The 15497-nt window shown below is 44.1% G+C and overlaps 1 protein-coding gene across 2 annotated transcripts in view; it reads right to left on the bottom strand.

Moving 5' to 3' along the window:
- The window catches only part of PCYT1B (phosphate cytidylyltransferase 1B, choline), a 31916-nt gene extending 23527 nt beyond the window's left edge, over window positions 1-8389 (bottom strand). For both annotated transcript variants that reach the window (XM_036382388.2, XM_036382405.1), the window contains exon 1: window positions 8220-8389. In XM_036382388.2, coding sequence (XP_036238281.1) covers window positions 8220-8321 — 102 coding nt within the window. In that variant the 5' untranslated portion in view covers window positions 8322-8389. The remainder of the gene's footprint in view (window positions 1-8219) is intronic.
- Between the last annotated feature and the right edge of the window lie 7108 nt (window positions 8390-15497).

The following is a 15497-nucleotide window of genomic DNA, read 5'->3' as shown; positions in this document are numbered from 1 at the left end:
TCTTCTCTTAAAGGTTCAGGGAGCAAACACTGTCAAAAAGGAAAACTATGTTGTCTCCTACCTCTTTGGGTCAGTAGCCTAAATTTATGAGCATTTAAGTTGTAATTGAATGTTACTGGTGGTTGTCTCCTAGTAAACTTTTTACAAACTATTCTACTATCAATGCCAGTATAGAAAAAAGTCTATCCTCTTCTCTCAGACTTCTGCTGACTCAGGAAGGTGGATGTAAACTAAAATATGGCAAACTAACCTCATAGGAACAGTAACTTCAGCATTCTGTTTGCAAACATTTCAAATTAACTTTGTTGCTCTTTCTGGGCTTAATCTTCAATCAAATATACTTTGCTCATCATTAGTATTAAGTAATTATTAAGTGCAAGATGTAATTACAAATTGAAGATACTGCAGAAGAAAAGCAGCTTCCACTGCCTTTTCAAGAAGCATAATGATGTATATATGTAGAGATTCATAGATTATGAAACTAGAACAACTATTACGTAATTGAGTGTAATATTTGCAAAAGGCCAAAGAATTTTGTGACAAGATTCCTGCATGACAGCCATGACTTCTGACTGAACTGGAACACATTATTTAGAAAACAAAATCATCCCTAGAGGTAGGATGGGCCCCAAGTTAAGCAGAGTTCAAGTGAAAGAGTTGCCAATGAAGCACCTCAACCTCCATGAACACCAGCTAGAAGTGAAATGTGACCCTTGGGAAGTCATCCACCTGAGCCTGCTCCCCTGGCACAGCCAGAAGGAGATGGGAGGAGCTCTGCATGCCAGTGATCCAGGCAGGACTCACTCGAAGAGCAAACTGCAGCAAGGGCACTGTGCAGCCCCTGAGCCTGGATGTTCTCCTGTCCTGATGGCTGCAGACAGGAAAGCTGTCAGACATCCCAGCACCAAGGAAGGATACACAGCATTCCAGGATAAAGAAGCTTGTGGCTCCTTCAAAGGAGCACCAGTTGTCAATCATCAGCCTGCAGACACCATCACCAAGAACCACACTGGCTGTGGAGCATTTGCAACTCAATGACCAGTGGCAACTGCCTGCTGACCCAGGAGGAATGCTGAAAGTTGGCCACGGTCAACAGACCAGAGCCGTGTAACCATTGCTCTAATGCCACTCTGTGTTTTACTGATCAATTCAGTGGAGACAACGTCAGCTCCTGTGTTTTCAATGTCTATTACACATTTCTTTTTACTTGTACTGTATAAAATCACAGAATCATGAAGGTTGGAAAAGAGCTTTAAAAGAGCTTTATCCACTCCAACCCAGCACTACCACTGTAACCCCTAAACCACCAAAACACATCACCCAGTGCCAGATCCAGATGCCTCTTGAGCACCTCCAGGGATGGCGACTCCACACATCCTTGGGCAACGTATTTTAATGTCTGACCACCCTAACATTGAAAAAATAAAATTTCTAATATCTAATCTGGATCCCCTCTGTCTCAGCTGAAGGCCATTTCCTCTGGTGCACTCACTCTAGGCATAGCAGAAGGGAGCAGCTCCCACCTCACCACAGCCACCTTTCGGGCAGCTGGAGAGAGCAATGAGCTTCCCCCTGAGACTCCTCAAGAGTACACAAACCCAGCTCCCTCAGTCACTCCTCACAGGACACGTTCCAGACCCTTCACAACCCTCACTGCCCTTCTCTGGACACACTCAGCACCTCAGTATCTTTTTTGAAGTGAGGGGCCCAGAACTGGACACAGTACTCGAGGTGTGGCCTCACCATTGTTGAGTAAGGGTGACAATCACTGCCCTGCTCCTGCTGGCCACACTCTTGCTGACACAGGCCAGGTGCCATTGGCCTTCTTGGCCACCTGGGCACACGCTGGCTCATTGTCAGCTGGCTGGTGACCAGCACCCCCAGGTTCCTTTCTGCTGGGCAGCTCTCAAGCCACTCCTCCCCCAGCCTGTAATGCTGCATGGGGTTGTTGTGACCCAAGTGCAGGACAGGGCACTTTCCTTTACTGAGCTCCTGCAACTGTCCTCAGCCCATTAATGAGTCTGTCTAGGTCCCTCTGTAAATCCTTCCTACCCTCAAGCAGAACATCACTCCTACCTCACATAGTGTCATCTGCAAATTCACCTGATATATGGCTAAAAGAACCCAACTCTGCTCTAACACAGGCAAGGGTTAATCTTCTGAAAGCAACTCAGTTATATTGCTAAACTATTGGGTGAATTTGGCCAAATAATCAATCTCTACTTGTGCTTCTTTACAGAGATACTTTACATTTATCAATTATTTAATGTCAGACATAGAACAGCATTTTGTATAAACCATTACTCAGAAACAGAGCTACGAAGAAGCAAAAAAAACCCAAACATTTTTTTCCTCCTGCACAGGAGACACATACTCTGCAGTTCCTCAGCTGTCAGCAGAAAAACTCTGGGAAGATCTATTTTCCCATAGGGAGGGTGATGGGCTTCTTTACAAGATCCCTGATTCATCCAGTGCCTTTCAAGAGGTTTTCACCTTATACCATCTGTTTGTATGTGTGTAAAACAGGGAAGCAGATTACATGGAAACAAAGGACACACTGGGACAGACAGTTATGGCTGTAGTGAATGTCTGTGCATGATTGTGGATGTGTGAGTATACACTACACATAGTCTTGCCTGTGTAGTCAATCTGCCTCCTAATTCTGTATTTCTTCTGCTCCATATCCACGCATGTGCTGAGTTCTTTTTACACTTTATACATATGTTATATTATAATGTTGTCTATGCTCCTGAGGAGGGAGCAGAGAGAATCTATTTACAGTATTTTTCCACTCCTTTTTAAAGGTATGATACAAACCTTTGTTGTAATGGCAACAGCACAGTTTAAGAACTTGGCAATATTCTCCTAATAAAACCTGTTTCTAAAATATCATTGCATTTCAAGCAGAGAATGCAATATATAGAATGTAGTGTTTTCTCCCTGTATTTATGAATGATTTCTGATTCCTGAAAAGGTATCTGTAGTTCTGTGTACCTGACAAATAGGTACTGCAACATTTTTTTGCAGAAAATGTAGCATTTCAGAAGGTATATAAACTGCAAGTCCTCTGATGTAATAGGGGGAAATCTAAGCAGATTTTTCATGTCTATGAGCAATTTAGGTTTTTTTAAGTGCAGAAAAAATTGCTACATGTCCTCAAGCACAAACTTCACTTGGCACGTTTTTATGGGTTTGTGGTTTTATATACTGGCCAACATTTATGAAAATGAAAATTAATCCAGAGCAAAAGCCAAACTTCTAAAGGACCAAATAAATATCTAGTCAAATAAAGCAATTCTGGGTTCCTTAAATGTAAAGCTATTTACATATTTATTTATGCTTAATTCCACACTGAAGAAAACAGATGGCAGACCCCCTGTCATATCATCACGTGAGAGAGAAACAGATGCATGGGACACTTTTTAACCACAATAAACTTCCCCTACATTAATCATTGGCTCCTCTGATTAAAACTGCCTTCCAGTGATATAGGAAAGATGAATATGAAGATCTATGAAAGCTCATGGAAATAAAATATTGCAATTATTCTAGGGATGGCATCAGAACCTCTTAGAACTTTCTTTGTAAATATGAAGGGATGAAAATACAGGAATCCAAGGCATGTACACTTTCCTTGCAATTATTTCAGATTCTGCGTTTGAGTTCATTGCTTAACAGCAGCAACAAGAAATTGTCTAAAGAAGCAGAGTGACTCTTTGAACTATTATACAGGTCCAGTGTGTGTAAACACTAAAAGTTCTCCTCTTCTCTTCAATAAAATAAAAAAATAACAGTGTTCCAAATGTACTTGAATAAGTGAAAAAAAATTGAATTAATGTAGTCTCATTTTTCCTAAAAAATCAAGAAAATAAACAAAATGGCTGAAGCAGCTGATATCTAAAACTATGTGTGATCTGTCACATTCAGCTGTACCTGAGTCTCATTCTCCAAGTACTGTAGATTCAGTGGCCCCAAGATACTAAATCCCTAATTCCTACTGACCTGTAAAAGCTGTAGCCTCTGAATCTCACAACACTACAGAAGTAAATGTGGGCTTTGGAGCAGTGCTGGGACTGCAAGGGTGAACCAAAAGGGGCTGTGGCACTTGCAGTGCCTTGGCAGAACACGTTTTATCTGCCATATGGATAGATGAAGTGTCCAGCTAGTCTGTCCTTGTAATGATGATGGAAAAAAGCCCCCAATCAACTATGTGGGTACTTCCACACAGGGCCCCAGTGCCACCTCCTGCACAAGAAATGAGAGCTGGCCACAGCTTCAGCAGCCTGAGAACAGACATCCAAGGGTAGTATGGATGTCACATAGCCTTGAACAGCCCAGTATTTTGGGGATAGCACTACCTAGGGCAGAGCAGACAGAACAAAAAGCACTTAGCTGCTTATTTACATCATCTTAGAGTCACTTTAAATGAATGCAAACTGCTGCTTAATTCCTCCTGCCTTGCCCTCTACCCCCTGATGTACCTGTGAGCACAGGCCAAATCAACCACATACCTACCTAGCTACTCCCTCTCCTCCCCTATAATGCACCCCAGCTAACTCAGGTGGGTTTCTGCTTATCTGGTTTCTTAAATTAAGTACTGCAATGGAAATGTATGTCTCATTGCCCTGCATTCCCTCAACTTATCTAACCCTCAGTTAGGCTCTGACAGTTTTGAAAATAAGACATTGGTTCCCTGGTCCTAAGAGTGCTTTATCACATTTCCACTGATGCCTGTGTTGGAAGACAGAGACATGAAATACAAGGAAAAGAAGCTCTCAGTGTGTTCAAGGGAAAGATGAGACCAAGAAGTGCATTCTGAAGTTTATTTTCAAGTAAGTTTCAATGTCTATTTGGGTTTGCTTTATCTGCAGCACTGTCCTTATAAGTTGCCATTGTTTTCTTTTATGAAAGATGTTGCATGGAACTGTCTTCCTGAACAAAGTGTTGAAATGCCTGTTTGTCTCTTTCACGTGAAGATCAGTAATTTTCAAAGGACACACCAATCCTTCAAGAGCTACACACACCTGGGACCAAAGTGAAACTCTTGATCCCAAGTGACATAAATAAATTATAAAAAAATGAGCAAATCATTTCACAAGGTTTTGTACTTCCTCTTTGGTACTTCCTGCTGTAGTATCTCTCAGTTACACTAAGAGCTTTCCTTTTTAGTACTGATGCACGTGGGCAAACCCTTAGGGCAGGATTCCCAGGCTGAGATCCACAGCCCAGCAGCACTCTGCAGCCTACTGAAAGCTATCCAGGGACAACTGCCATGCCATCAATATGTGCATGATATGACCAGGGGTCATGTTTATCCCACTGAAAACAGCGAAGGCCCTCATGACCACGGGTATTCCGAGGATTAAAAATATGAATGGGACTGCAGCAGATGAGAACGTGGCCTAACATAGCAGTTTGGTCCAGATGAGAAAAGGGATAAATGCAAAAGGATGCAAACCAGGATTGGAGAAAGGCTATTTGTGAGGGCTTTTTTCTTGATCACAAAACTCCTAAAGTCACCACTATGGATAAAGCCTGTGACTCTGATGGGTTTGTTTCTCTGCTGTGCATTGAGACCAAGACCTGTGGGGTCATTCAGAGAGACATCCTCCTGGCATTAAGATACAGGGAAGTTGAGAGCATAAAGAAGGCAAAGATTAAGTCAAAGATGGAGCAGAGGAACTGACTGAAGCAACACAAATGCTCATTAATGCTCCAGCTGGTTAAGAAAATGCACAGAGTGTCTTGGGAAAAAATTAATGGCAATTTATAATGACAACAGTACCGGGCACTAGAAAATATCAGGTTTCAATACACATTGAAACTTACCCTAGAATTGCCTTCAATGTCCCCTGATTTCCTGATCTTTGAAGGACACAGGTTCTTTAGTGCTAATGTGACAGCTCCTGACAAGCTAGCAGACTTCATAGCCTAAAATCAGAGGTCTAATGGCACATATCCATTAAAAATATTCACAGTTTTACAGCTTTAAAGAAATAATTCCTCTTTCAAATGAAAAGGACAACAAGAGTTTCAGAAAAGAACCAGCCCCTTTTCACCTTCTAAAATTTGAGGTGATTTCTCAAGAAAACTGCTTCCTTCAACTTAGCCTATATATAACCTGAAAGCCCAGATAATTAATTTTAGAGATGTGTGAGAACCAATGAACAGCATTAAGAAGCCATCTGTAAATATCACAGACTTGCCACCAGTTATATAATTCTAAAGTACCAAAGCCATCCTTGAGGTCCAAACAATATTAAAATGTTACCTGAGACACCCTTTTTCCTTTACACTAATAATCTAGGTGACAAGGTTACTGGCCCACCACTGCACATGCTGCCTTCACAGGATGAGATCAGATCAAGTACTGAAGATCTTAAAAAAGATCTCATAGGAACTTGATGTCCATGTCATTTATTAGACTGTCTGTCAAGGGGTGATTCACTTTAACTCTTCAGAACACCCAGCCTTAATTTTTCTCACTTCAGACACTGCTTGACTACACTTGTTGGCCTCACTTGCTATACTCTGACTTCATGTACTGCATTATACTTCACCAGGCAACCTTTTTTTTTTCAGCCTGAAGATAACACAGATCTGATGACTGATGTGGTATCACTTCATAAGGACACACTTTCCACAAATATTTATTGAAAATGCCTCCATTGTCCATTATTGGTACTCGGGAAGATCTAAAACATCATAATGAATTCCTGTTTCATTCATGTACTCTGTCACCTTAATTTCCACAGAAATTATACCAGAATGCATGATACTGTAAATACTGGTATCATATTGTCACTCCTTTCTTTAAAATCTTTTAAAATGTCAGACTATACAGGGTAATATATTCAAACAGGTTGTTATATCTGAGCTTTTGACAGAGAAATCTCAGACAGCCTGTATGAACACACTGCAGCAACTACATCTGAGCTAACTTTCCCTATTAAAACAGCTGCAAAAGCCTTCCATGAACAAATTAACAGTCTTCTTTAAAGCTGAATTTAATTATAACATGAGCAAGAAGAAAACATTAATTTAGGTCAGCTCCAATGACTGTTGCTATTTCTTGTCAAATCAGAACAATGTCTCAACTATAGTGTTAAATTTAATTACTGAAGTTTGATGTTTAAATATGTTTTAATTAGCCCTGCGACTGAATTCTGGTGTTAAGTGATCTAATTTCTAGTACTAAACTGTTGCATACATCATGCATTCTCACATCTTGACACTGCCTCCACAATTCTGTGGTTGCATTTATGTATTGCTGTTATTAACTTTCTACCACCTTGCCAATGGTGCATACCATGCTGAGGTAAGGAGAGATCTTTCCTGGTGGGAATAATAACAGATTTAAACAAGAAGCAAGGAAACACTCCAAATTTTAAATGAGCACATGAAAAGAAGGACAGCTCTCAGAACCCGAACTCTTGGGGTACAGCATCCTCGTAAAGTTGCCTACATGGTCTGAGGGAGTCTTTAAGCAATGAACATCAGAGGAGTTATTTTAAGTATCACTCTCCCGGCCCTCCCTCATTCTCCTGTCCCACCAAAAACCGCAGCTCTCCGAGACTCTTCTTCCTTACACATCCTGAATCGAACCGGCAACTCCTCACCGGACTCCTAAAGTTGAGAAAAGCGGGATTTGCCGTTCTGAGCGCAGTAACCCGTGCGGGACCCGGCCCGCAGGGCAGCGCGGGGCCGGGCGCTCAGTGGGGAGCCCGCGGGGGCTGCCATTGCCGGCGGGAGCGGGAGCGGCACCGGAGCGGCCGGGACCGGCCATCGCTCCCCGCCGCCGGCTCCTTGGAGCGCGGGCCGCTCCTCTGCATTCACCACTGGAAACTGGCAGCTTTCGAGATCGTAGCACGGCTCGGCCATCGCACGCCTCCCGCCGCCGCTCCCGCCACCCGCACACATGTGGCAGCCGCGCCGGTGCCCGGGCGCGCCCGGACCCGCCGGGAGCGCGGGGGATCCGGGTTTCTAACGGGCGGACCAAGGATCCTGGCTGGCTGTCACCGCACTGCCCCGAGTTCCTGCACGGCACGGCACAGCCCACCTCGGACAGCCTTCGCTGGCCCTTTCCCTGGCGTGGCACAAAGGGACCCGCCGTGAGGCGGCACCGGCCGCCCGCGGGCTCCCTCCCTCGCCCCCGGCCCAGCGGCCCCGCAGCACCCGGGGCGGCTCGAGCGGGCGGGCCGCGGCCGGGCCCGACTCACCAGGCGCGGCTGTGGGCAGGTGTGTTCCAGCTCCTCCATGGTCTCGGACCGGGATTTGGGGATGCCTCTTCCTGACTCAGCACCGGCCGCACGCACTGGCATGGCCGCCGCCCGGGCCCGCCCGGCGCGGGGGGTCTCCCCGGGAGCCGCCCGGGGGCTCGGCCGCTCGCGTCGCCACGGCAACCGGCGGGCCCCGCCCCGCTCTGCGCGCGCGGGGGCGGGGCCAGTTATTTGCATGCGGGCTCCTGGTTGGCTGCTGCCCCGCCGCGCCACCGCGCGCTGCCCACGGCGGCTCCGCGGGCGGGCCCCGCCCCCGCGGGTCTCAGGGGGCCGGAATGGGCCCGGCCGGAGGGAAGCGCGGGCAGCGGCTCGGGTAGGGCCGTGCCGTGCCACAGCACATGGCACCAGAAGGTTCTTGAACATCTCCAGTGAGGGAGACTGCACAACTTCTCTGGGCAAGCTGTTCCACTGACCGGTCACCTGCACACTGAAGAAGTTCTTCTTCATGTTCAGGTAGAACTTCCTGTGCATCAGTTTCTCCCTGCTGCCTCTTGTTCTAAGCAGAGGAGCCTCCAAAAGCCTCCGCCCTCTTGGCGTCCCCCCTTTAGATATTTATACACATTAATGAGGTTCCCTGTAAGTCGACTCTTTTAGACGCTGAACAGGCCCAATTTCTTCATCTTTTCCTTGTTAGAGAGGTGCTCCCGTCCCTTAATCATATTTGTTCCCATCCACTGGACCCACTCCAGGATCTCTTGTCCAGAGGAGCCCAGAACTGGACACAGCACTCCAGACACACTCATCTCACTGGGGCTGAGTGGAGGGGCAGGATCACCTCCCTGCCCTGCTGGCACTGCTGTCCCTAATGCACCCCAGGATCCCACTGGCCCTCTCGGCCCCAGGGCCCTGCTGGCTCCAGCCCGAACCGCGTTCCGAGCACGGCCGGCGCCTTGGGCGGGCAGCGCCGCACCCCGAGCCGGCACCGCTGTGTCCGCCCCGAGCCCGGGCGCGGCTGCACAGCCGGGCCCTGCGGCCTCGGTCACCCCTCAGAGCCACCCGCGGTGAGGTTTGATGGGTTCAGAAGCAGCGAAGGCGGGGCGGTGCTGACCGGACAGCTCCCGCCTGCCCGCTCCGCTCCCGGGGAGGAGCACGGGGCTGGAGTACCAAATTCTTGGTGCTGAAAACATTAATTGCCTTTTAGTGAGAGCTATTATAACAGTTTTGGCGAAAGCGTCGTTCTGTTCTGCCGAGAGATGGATAAAGAACATGGCTGTAATAGTAGCAGCTCTAATCATAGCAAATTCAGAGTTCCCAGGCCCTTCCCATGGAACCTGGCTGACACCTGCCCAGGAGCCACGGCTACATCTTTGGTTGTGATGTACAGCTGCTTCAACACACACAAGTGTAGCTTTTACACTGCTGAAGTGAAATTACCATACTTCCTTCTCCTAAATAGCATGAGAATATGACCAAGATAATATAAAGCAAAAAAATTTTAGAACAGAGAGGCTCCATTGGCTGTTGATAACCTTGATAGAATCAAAAGTAGATTTCAGTAATACTTAGCTTCAGTGGGCACTGTCAGTATTGTTTTTAAAAATCAGACTTCATCAGAGGACACGAGCATCTAAGGCCATCCAGACCATGAGGAGTTACAAGAGAATTGTGCCTCAGGGTCTTTCCCCTTGAGACCTAAATTTCAAGTGAATTTATCTTCTGCACATCTTCAAAGAAAACCAAGTATAATACAAAAATGTATGAACTAGGTGAAAGGGAAAGGGGTAGATAAGTAAATAAGAGGAGATGAGAAAGAAAGTAGAAAGAAAAGAGAATGTCAAAAGAAAGAATGAGACAGCTGTCAAGAAAAAAGGCAAATACATGTCAAAAGAGGTGGCTAAGCAAGAAAAACAGGTAGCCAAACTAAGCAAATCTCACAGCTGAATCTTTTCCCTATTAACTAAGCTCCTTTATCAGTGATTCTGCAAGAACTACTCACACATTATGGAAAGCATACTCAAGGGAAATGATTAAACCATGATTAATACAGCACTCGGCCTGAAATTTGTAGCTCATTTTCTTAGGAGAAATATTTGCAGGAGTGTTATGCTGTTAGAAGAATATTTGGACAGCACAGATGAGCAGTGCTAGGACTGGAGCAGCCAGAGGTAGCAGGCAGCCCTTTTATAAACCCAAGCACATATGCCAGCTCTTCAGGGATTGGTGCTGGTGTCCTGAAGGTGTAGCACCAGGTATGGACATATCCAGGTGAGTGCTCAGCCCTCCCTGATCAGGCAGGTGCATGGGAATAGAGATGAAAGGAAAGCAGACTTTCTTCAAGTTGGATGATTGCCAATATACTGGAAATGTAAATTCCCTTGCCTTCTATTTCTTTTGAGTTTGAAAGGATGAATTTCATCTTTGCTTTCATGCTGAGAGTGTGCTATTCACTCCAGATGCATTTTGATTTATCTTCTCTACAGAGAGGTTTTTCCATATACATGTACCATTACAGAATGATAGTTTTTTCCATATACATGTGATGTCTCTCTTGCAGTAGTGTTATTACCTATCTAAGCTAGGCCAGAATTTCAAAGTGGAAGTGGAATACTTTTCATGCTGCTTACTTAATTTCTATCTCTGGTAAATGCTTCATGTATTCTGTCCTTCTGTTTGAAGAGCATGAAAAGAAATATTGTGTACCTTATTACAAGAGAGAGAGGAAGTTGAAATAATGGCAGAGAGAAGGATGTAGGGTCTGTCATGTCTGTCCAAATAGAATTGTCTAAAAATCTTAGTCAACATATTGGATATCTTGAATAACATATCCTAAACTGCTTCTTCTAGCTGTTGGGGCTAAATGAGCTTTCAAAAGGCTGGAGTGTGTCTTCTTTGCTCTCGAAAATAAATTAATACAAATTAGGTTTGATTGGAAAAGCTCAACAGATGGTCTTCTGTGAATCCTTACAAGTCAGCCAGCTTTTAAAAGAACAGTGGAGCAAGAGGCATGAGTGGGGAGGTTCATGCATCTAATTTCTTTTCTGTAATCAATATCCTGTGCCAGGCTGATCATGGTCTCCCGGGCAGCCTCCTGCCACTTCTTCACAAGTTACAGGGACATATCACCGTAGGCTTTAATGACTGAGCCCTTTGCAACAGCGGCTTGGGTTTAATAGACATCTGGTGCATCAAAATCTTGTCCCAGGGTGTACAAATTACAGGCAAACAAGCCAGGAAACCATGATCCCAATCCTCCTTCCACTAATTTCAAGGTCTGAATTGAATAAGCACCAAACAGGGAAAAACTTCAGTTATTAGGAGGGTTCCAGTTCCACCTGATACATAGTGGTTTGGGGTTTTTTAATACAGAACTTCAGTTCTCAAACTGCAACAATTAATTATAAAAGATTAAAAAAAATCTGTTTAGATATTACATTTAAATCCTCTCATTTCTCAAACTGAAACTATGATCCCTCTCTGAGCTACATGGATCTCAAGCACCAGTTAGCACAGCAGAAGTTGCATTTAAAATGGTCTTTGCCTGAGAGAGGCTGAAAAAGTCTTCTTACTTATAATTGAGTCAAAATGAAGACAAGCAGACCCTCACATAACTTCTGTTCAAAAGTCGTCAGGAAACAAAAAAACCCTGTATGGTTAAATAGTGTTTGACTTCAAAGACAAGCATCTAAAAGAAAACAGAATAAATTACTGAATATTTAACTGATGGGCTTGAATAAATTTTGCTTCAATGGATATATTTTGGATACTGAAGGTTTTAACTGAAAGACTTCATAAGGTCAGCTGCAAGACTGTAAGACAAAGGAATGGTTTACGTCTGGACCAGCTTTATTAAAATTCTGTGTTTCTATGTATGTATATGTGCATGCATGAATCCCTGCATTTATGTATCTATGTATCCATCGATGTCATGCTAATTCTAGACATCCTAGAATTAATAGTCAAAAATAGCAGAAAAAGATACCTTATTGCTGAGATGATCAATTAGTTAAATCACATATTTTTAGATTGAGATTAAAACACCACAATGGTTGATATTTTTTTCCCTCCTGTGTAGGTGGGAAAAAAAGGTAGAGAATGAAAGATATGAATTAAAATAAAACCTATAGGTTTTCATTGCCTCCAACACCAATCTCTTGGCTGCTTCCATATAATGTTGGCTGATACTGTAGCTTTAATTAATTTTTAAGAGCAGTTCATCATTCCAGTGGAATGCACAATGCTTATAAACTATACTCTTTTTGTCAGAATAAATAAAATTTTTTTACTATTTATGAAATAGTCTTATAAAATGTATGCTGATTAAATCCACCAATTTTTTCTATATGCAATAACAGTCCATAAATTATGAAAAGTAAAAACAGTATTTGGTACAGTGTGATTTTATACCTGTTTTTTTCCCTCAATTCTTTAGTGAAGATGTGATGTTTAATAAAATCTATGTTCTCAGGATACTTGTATAGAATCAAATTAGTCAGTCTTATATAAGAGTATAACTAAAAATGTCATATTAATTCTGATATAGTTGACATGTAAATCATCTGAAATGCACAAATTCTTTAAAATAGTGGCCTTTGGTGATGCCATTCATCTGTGCTTTGTAGCACTGCTTTGAATAAGTGGGGTTATCCACTTTGGTAGAGGTTCTTTGTGTTCTTGCTCTTTCATGAACTACTTTTATAAGCACTTCTGAAGAAAATGGGGAGAAATCATGGTTGGGTTTTGACCAAGAGGGTATCTGTCCTCATTTCACTCTTCCTGAGTCAGAGAGGTGGTCACTTCGTGTGGGAAATGTCCTGTTATTAGATTGTCCTTGCTAATTTCAATAATCGAGGTTTTACTTATTGAATAAATAATGTTAGGGGAGGTTGAGGGATTCTCAGCAGTGACACTTTACTGATGGATGCTCAGAGGTTAGAAAGCAACTGGATTAGCTAACCTCTGTTGGTCCTTCCCTTCCCAGAGCCCAAATTATCTATTTAATCCACTCAACACTGTTCACTCTTACCAGAAAGGTTTTCTCAATATTGAATCTGAACCTCCATTGCTGCAAACTAATGCCACTGCTTGCTTTTGCTACTGGACACAGAGAACAGATTTCCTCTCCTTGGCTTTTGTATGACTACTGTGGTTAAGATTTTGAAACAATAGTTTGAGGATTTGGAGCAGAGAGCTGATATTCAGCAGGCAGGCTGGTACTTTTGTTACATGTCTCTTGACTTTTCTAGACTAAACTGTCCCAGCTGCAGTAATTTCTCATAGGTCCCATGTTATAATCTTTCCATTATCCTCCCTGCTCTGTTTTGGGTTTTCTGTAGATTTCTTACAGAGTGGTGCAAGCACAGGACTACAGCTGCAACTTTACTGCTAGAAATACAAAAAATATAATGCTGAATGCTACAGATCTCTCTACTTTACATATTTCAGTATGAACTTTGTCTGAATGGTTCATATTCTCTGCCCTCCTTTTATTGTTACAGATAAAATATAATTTAAGAAAAATCTCTTTAATATTTACATTTAAACTGCGTTGTTATCCCTTCTATCCCTTTTTCTCTTCTTCTGGCTTCCCAGATAAGCACTCCAATCTCCTTGAATCCACACAAAGCTAAGACTACCTTTCTTGAACATATTTGTATTGCACTCACTTCTATCCATTTTCAATCTCTCTGGTGCCTTCCTTTACCACCAGCTCAATTTCAAACTTCTTGGACTGATCAGCAGTATTCTGTCATGCTATCTTTTCCAAGATTACAAGTCTCCAATACTTTTTTTTCCTCTCCACTGTTCCTGTCAACCTTTATCTTTCCATTTGTCAATGTTTCATGCAAGGGCCTTCACAGCTTTTTGCCCATACTCTTCCAAATGCAATTCTGCCAAGTGAAACATGAGAAATCATACTGTAAACTGCATTTGAGTGATTGTTAGGAGTTCACATTAATATTTTGGGTACCAAAAACTTAATAACTGGAGAGTTTCATAATCTGGGTAAAGACACACACTTTACTTAAAGCCAAACACTACTTTATGCACTGTAAAATGGCTATCTGGGAGCTAGTATAGTTTTACTAGTTATTATCTGAATGCCTCTTCCTGTAACAGCTTCTCCCATTTTGCCTGACCTAAGGTAGACCAAGTACCAAACCTAACTGGAAAGACCTTTTCTCTCAGGTTCACAGTTACTTTCCTGCTAGTGTCCACAGGAAGAGTCAAAAGCTGGACTTGAAAGAAATTAAAAATTTTTGACTCGCTAGTGTTGGAAAGCAAGATCAGATGCACTGGAACAGGGACACACAAGGAGACACCACCACTAGGCCTGACCTAACTTGTGTTTCTACCTTGCCTGCAATGATGAGGCAGGTCCAGAATCTTCTATGATGATCTGGGGACTCCTGGCTGGGCCTGAAGCTCGCCCTGCCTGGGTCTGTGGGACACAGCCTTGGGTGTCAAGTCCCCCACCCCCACCAGCCCTATCATGTCATTGTCTCCTTGTCCTCATGGAGCAGCTGCCCCTTGCTACACCCTGACACAGCTGGATCAGGCCTTCCTGAGTTGAACACAGTGGGGCCTGGCCCATGGCTGTGGGATCTTCTGCAATTCCTCCTGTGCCATCAGCCTGACTGGCTTTGGTGTCCTCATTGTACTGGCCCCCTGTCCAGCCCCCGTTCCTGAGTGAATCTCCTCTCAGAACCCACCTGGCAGCCCCCTGGGGCTGGTCTATAGGGTTTCTGACACCCTCTAGGTCTATCTGCTGTAGCCCCTTTCCAGGCATTGTCCCTGCCCTGGTTGAGTGTCCTTAAAGTTATCCACTGACAGCCTGCACAAACTAAATCCCTCTTCCTGTTCTGAGCTCTCAGGTGTGAGGACACACCTTGTTTGTGGGGAATGGAGTTGCTGTCAAGGCTGTGAGGGCACTGACAGTCCTGACCAAGCCTCACTTGGGTCCCCTGCCCTCTGCTCACGGCTCTGAGTTCTGGCCTGTGCTCTTGGTCCTTGCTGGAGCTGAGCTGTAGGAGTGCTGGTCTCCATCCAGCTCAGCCACAGCCATGCCCCTGCCTCCCTAGCCGGGCCTGGAACCTGCCTTGTTTAATGCCCTTGTTTGGTGAGTCCCCAGTGGAAGTGTTCAAGGCCAGACTGAATTGGGCTTTGAGCAATTTGCTCCAGTGGAAGGTGTCCCTGCCTGTGACACAGGGGTGGGAACTAGATCACCTTTAAGGTTCCTTCAAACCCAGATCATTCTGCAACTTGCCTGGTGATCACTGG

Source organism: Molothrus ater, chromosome 2 (assembly GCF_012460135.2).
Source record: "Molothrus ater isolate BHLD 08-10-18 breed brown headed cowbird chromosome 2, BPBGC_Mater_1.1, whole genome shotgun sequence".
NCBI classification, from domain to species: domain Eukaryota; kingdom Metazoa; phylum Chordata; class Aves; order Passeriformes; family Icteridae; genus Molothrus; species Molothrus ater.
Note: the sequence above shows the minus strand (reverse complement) of the source record. Positions and strands in the feature narration are given on the sequence as shown.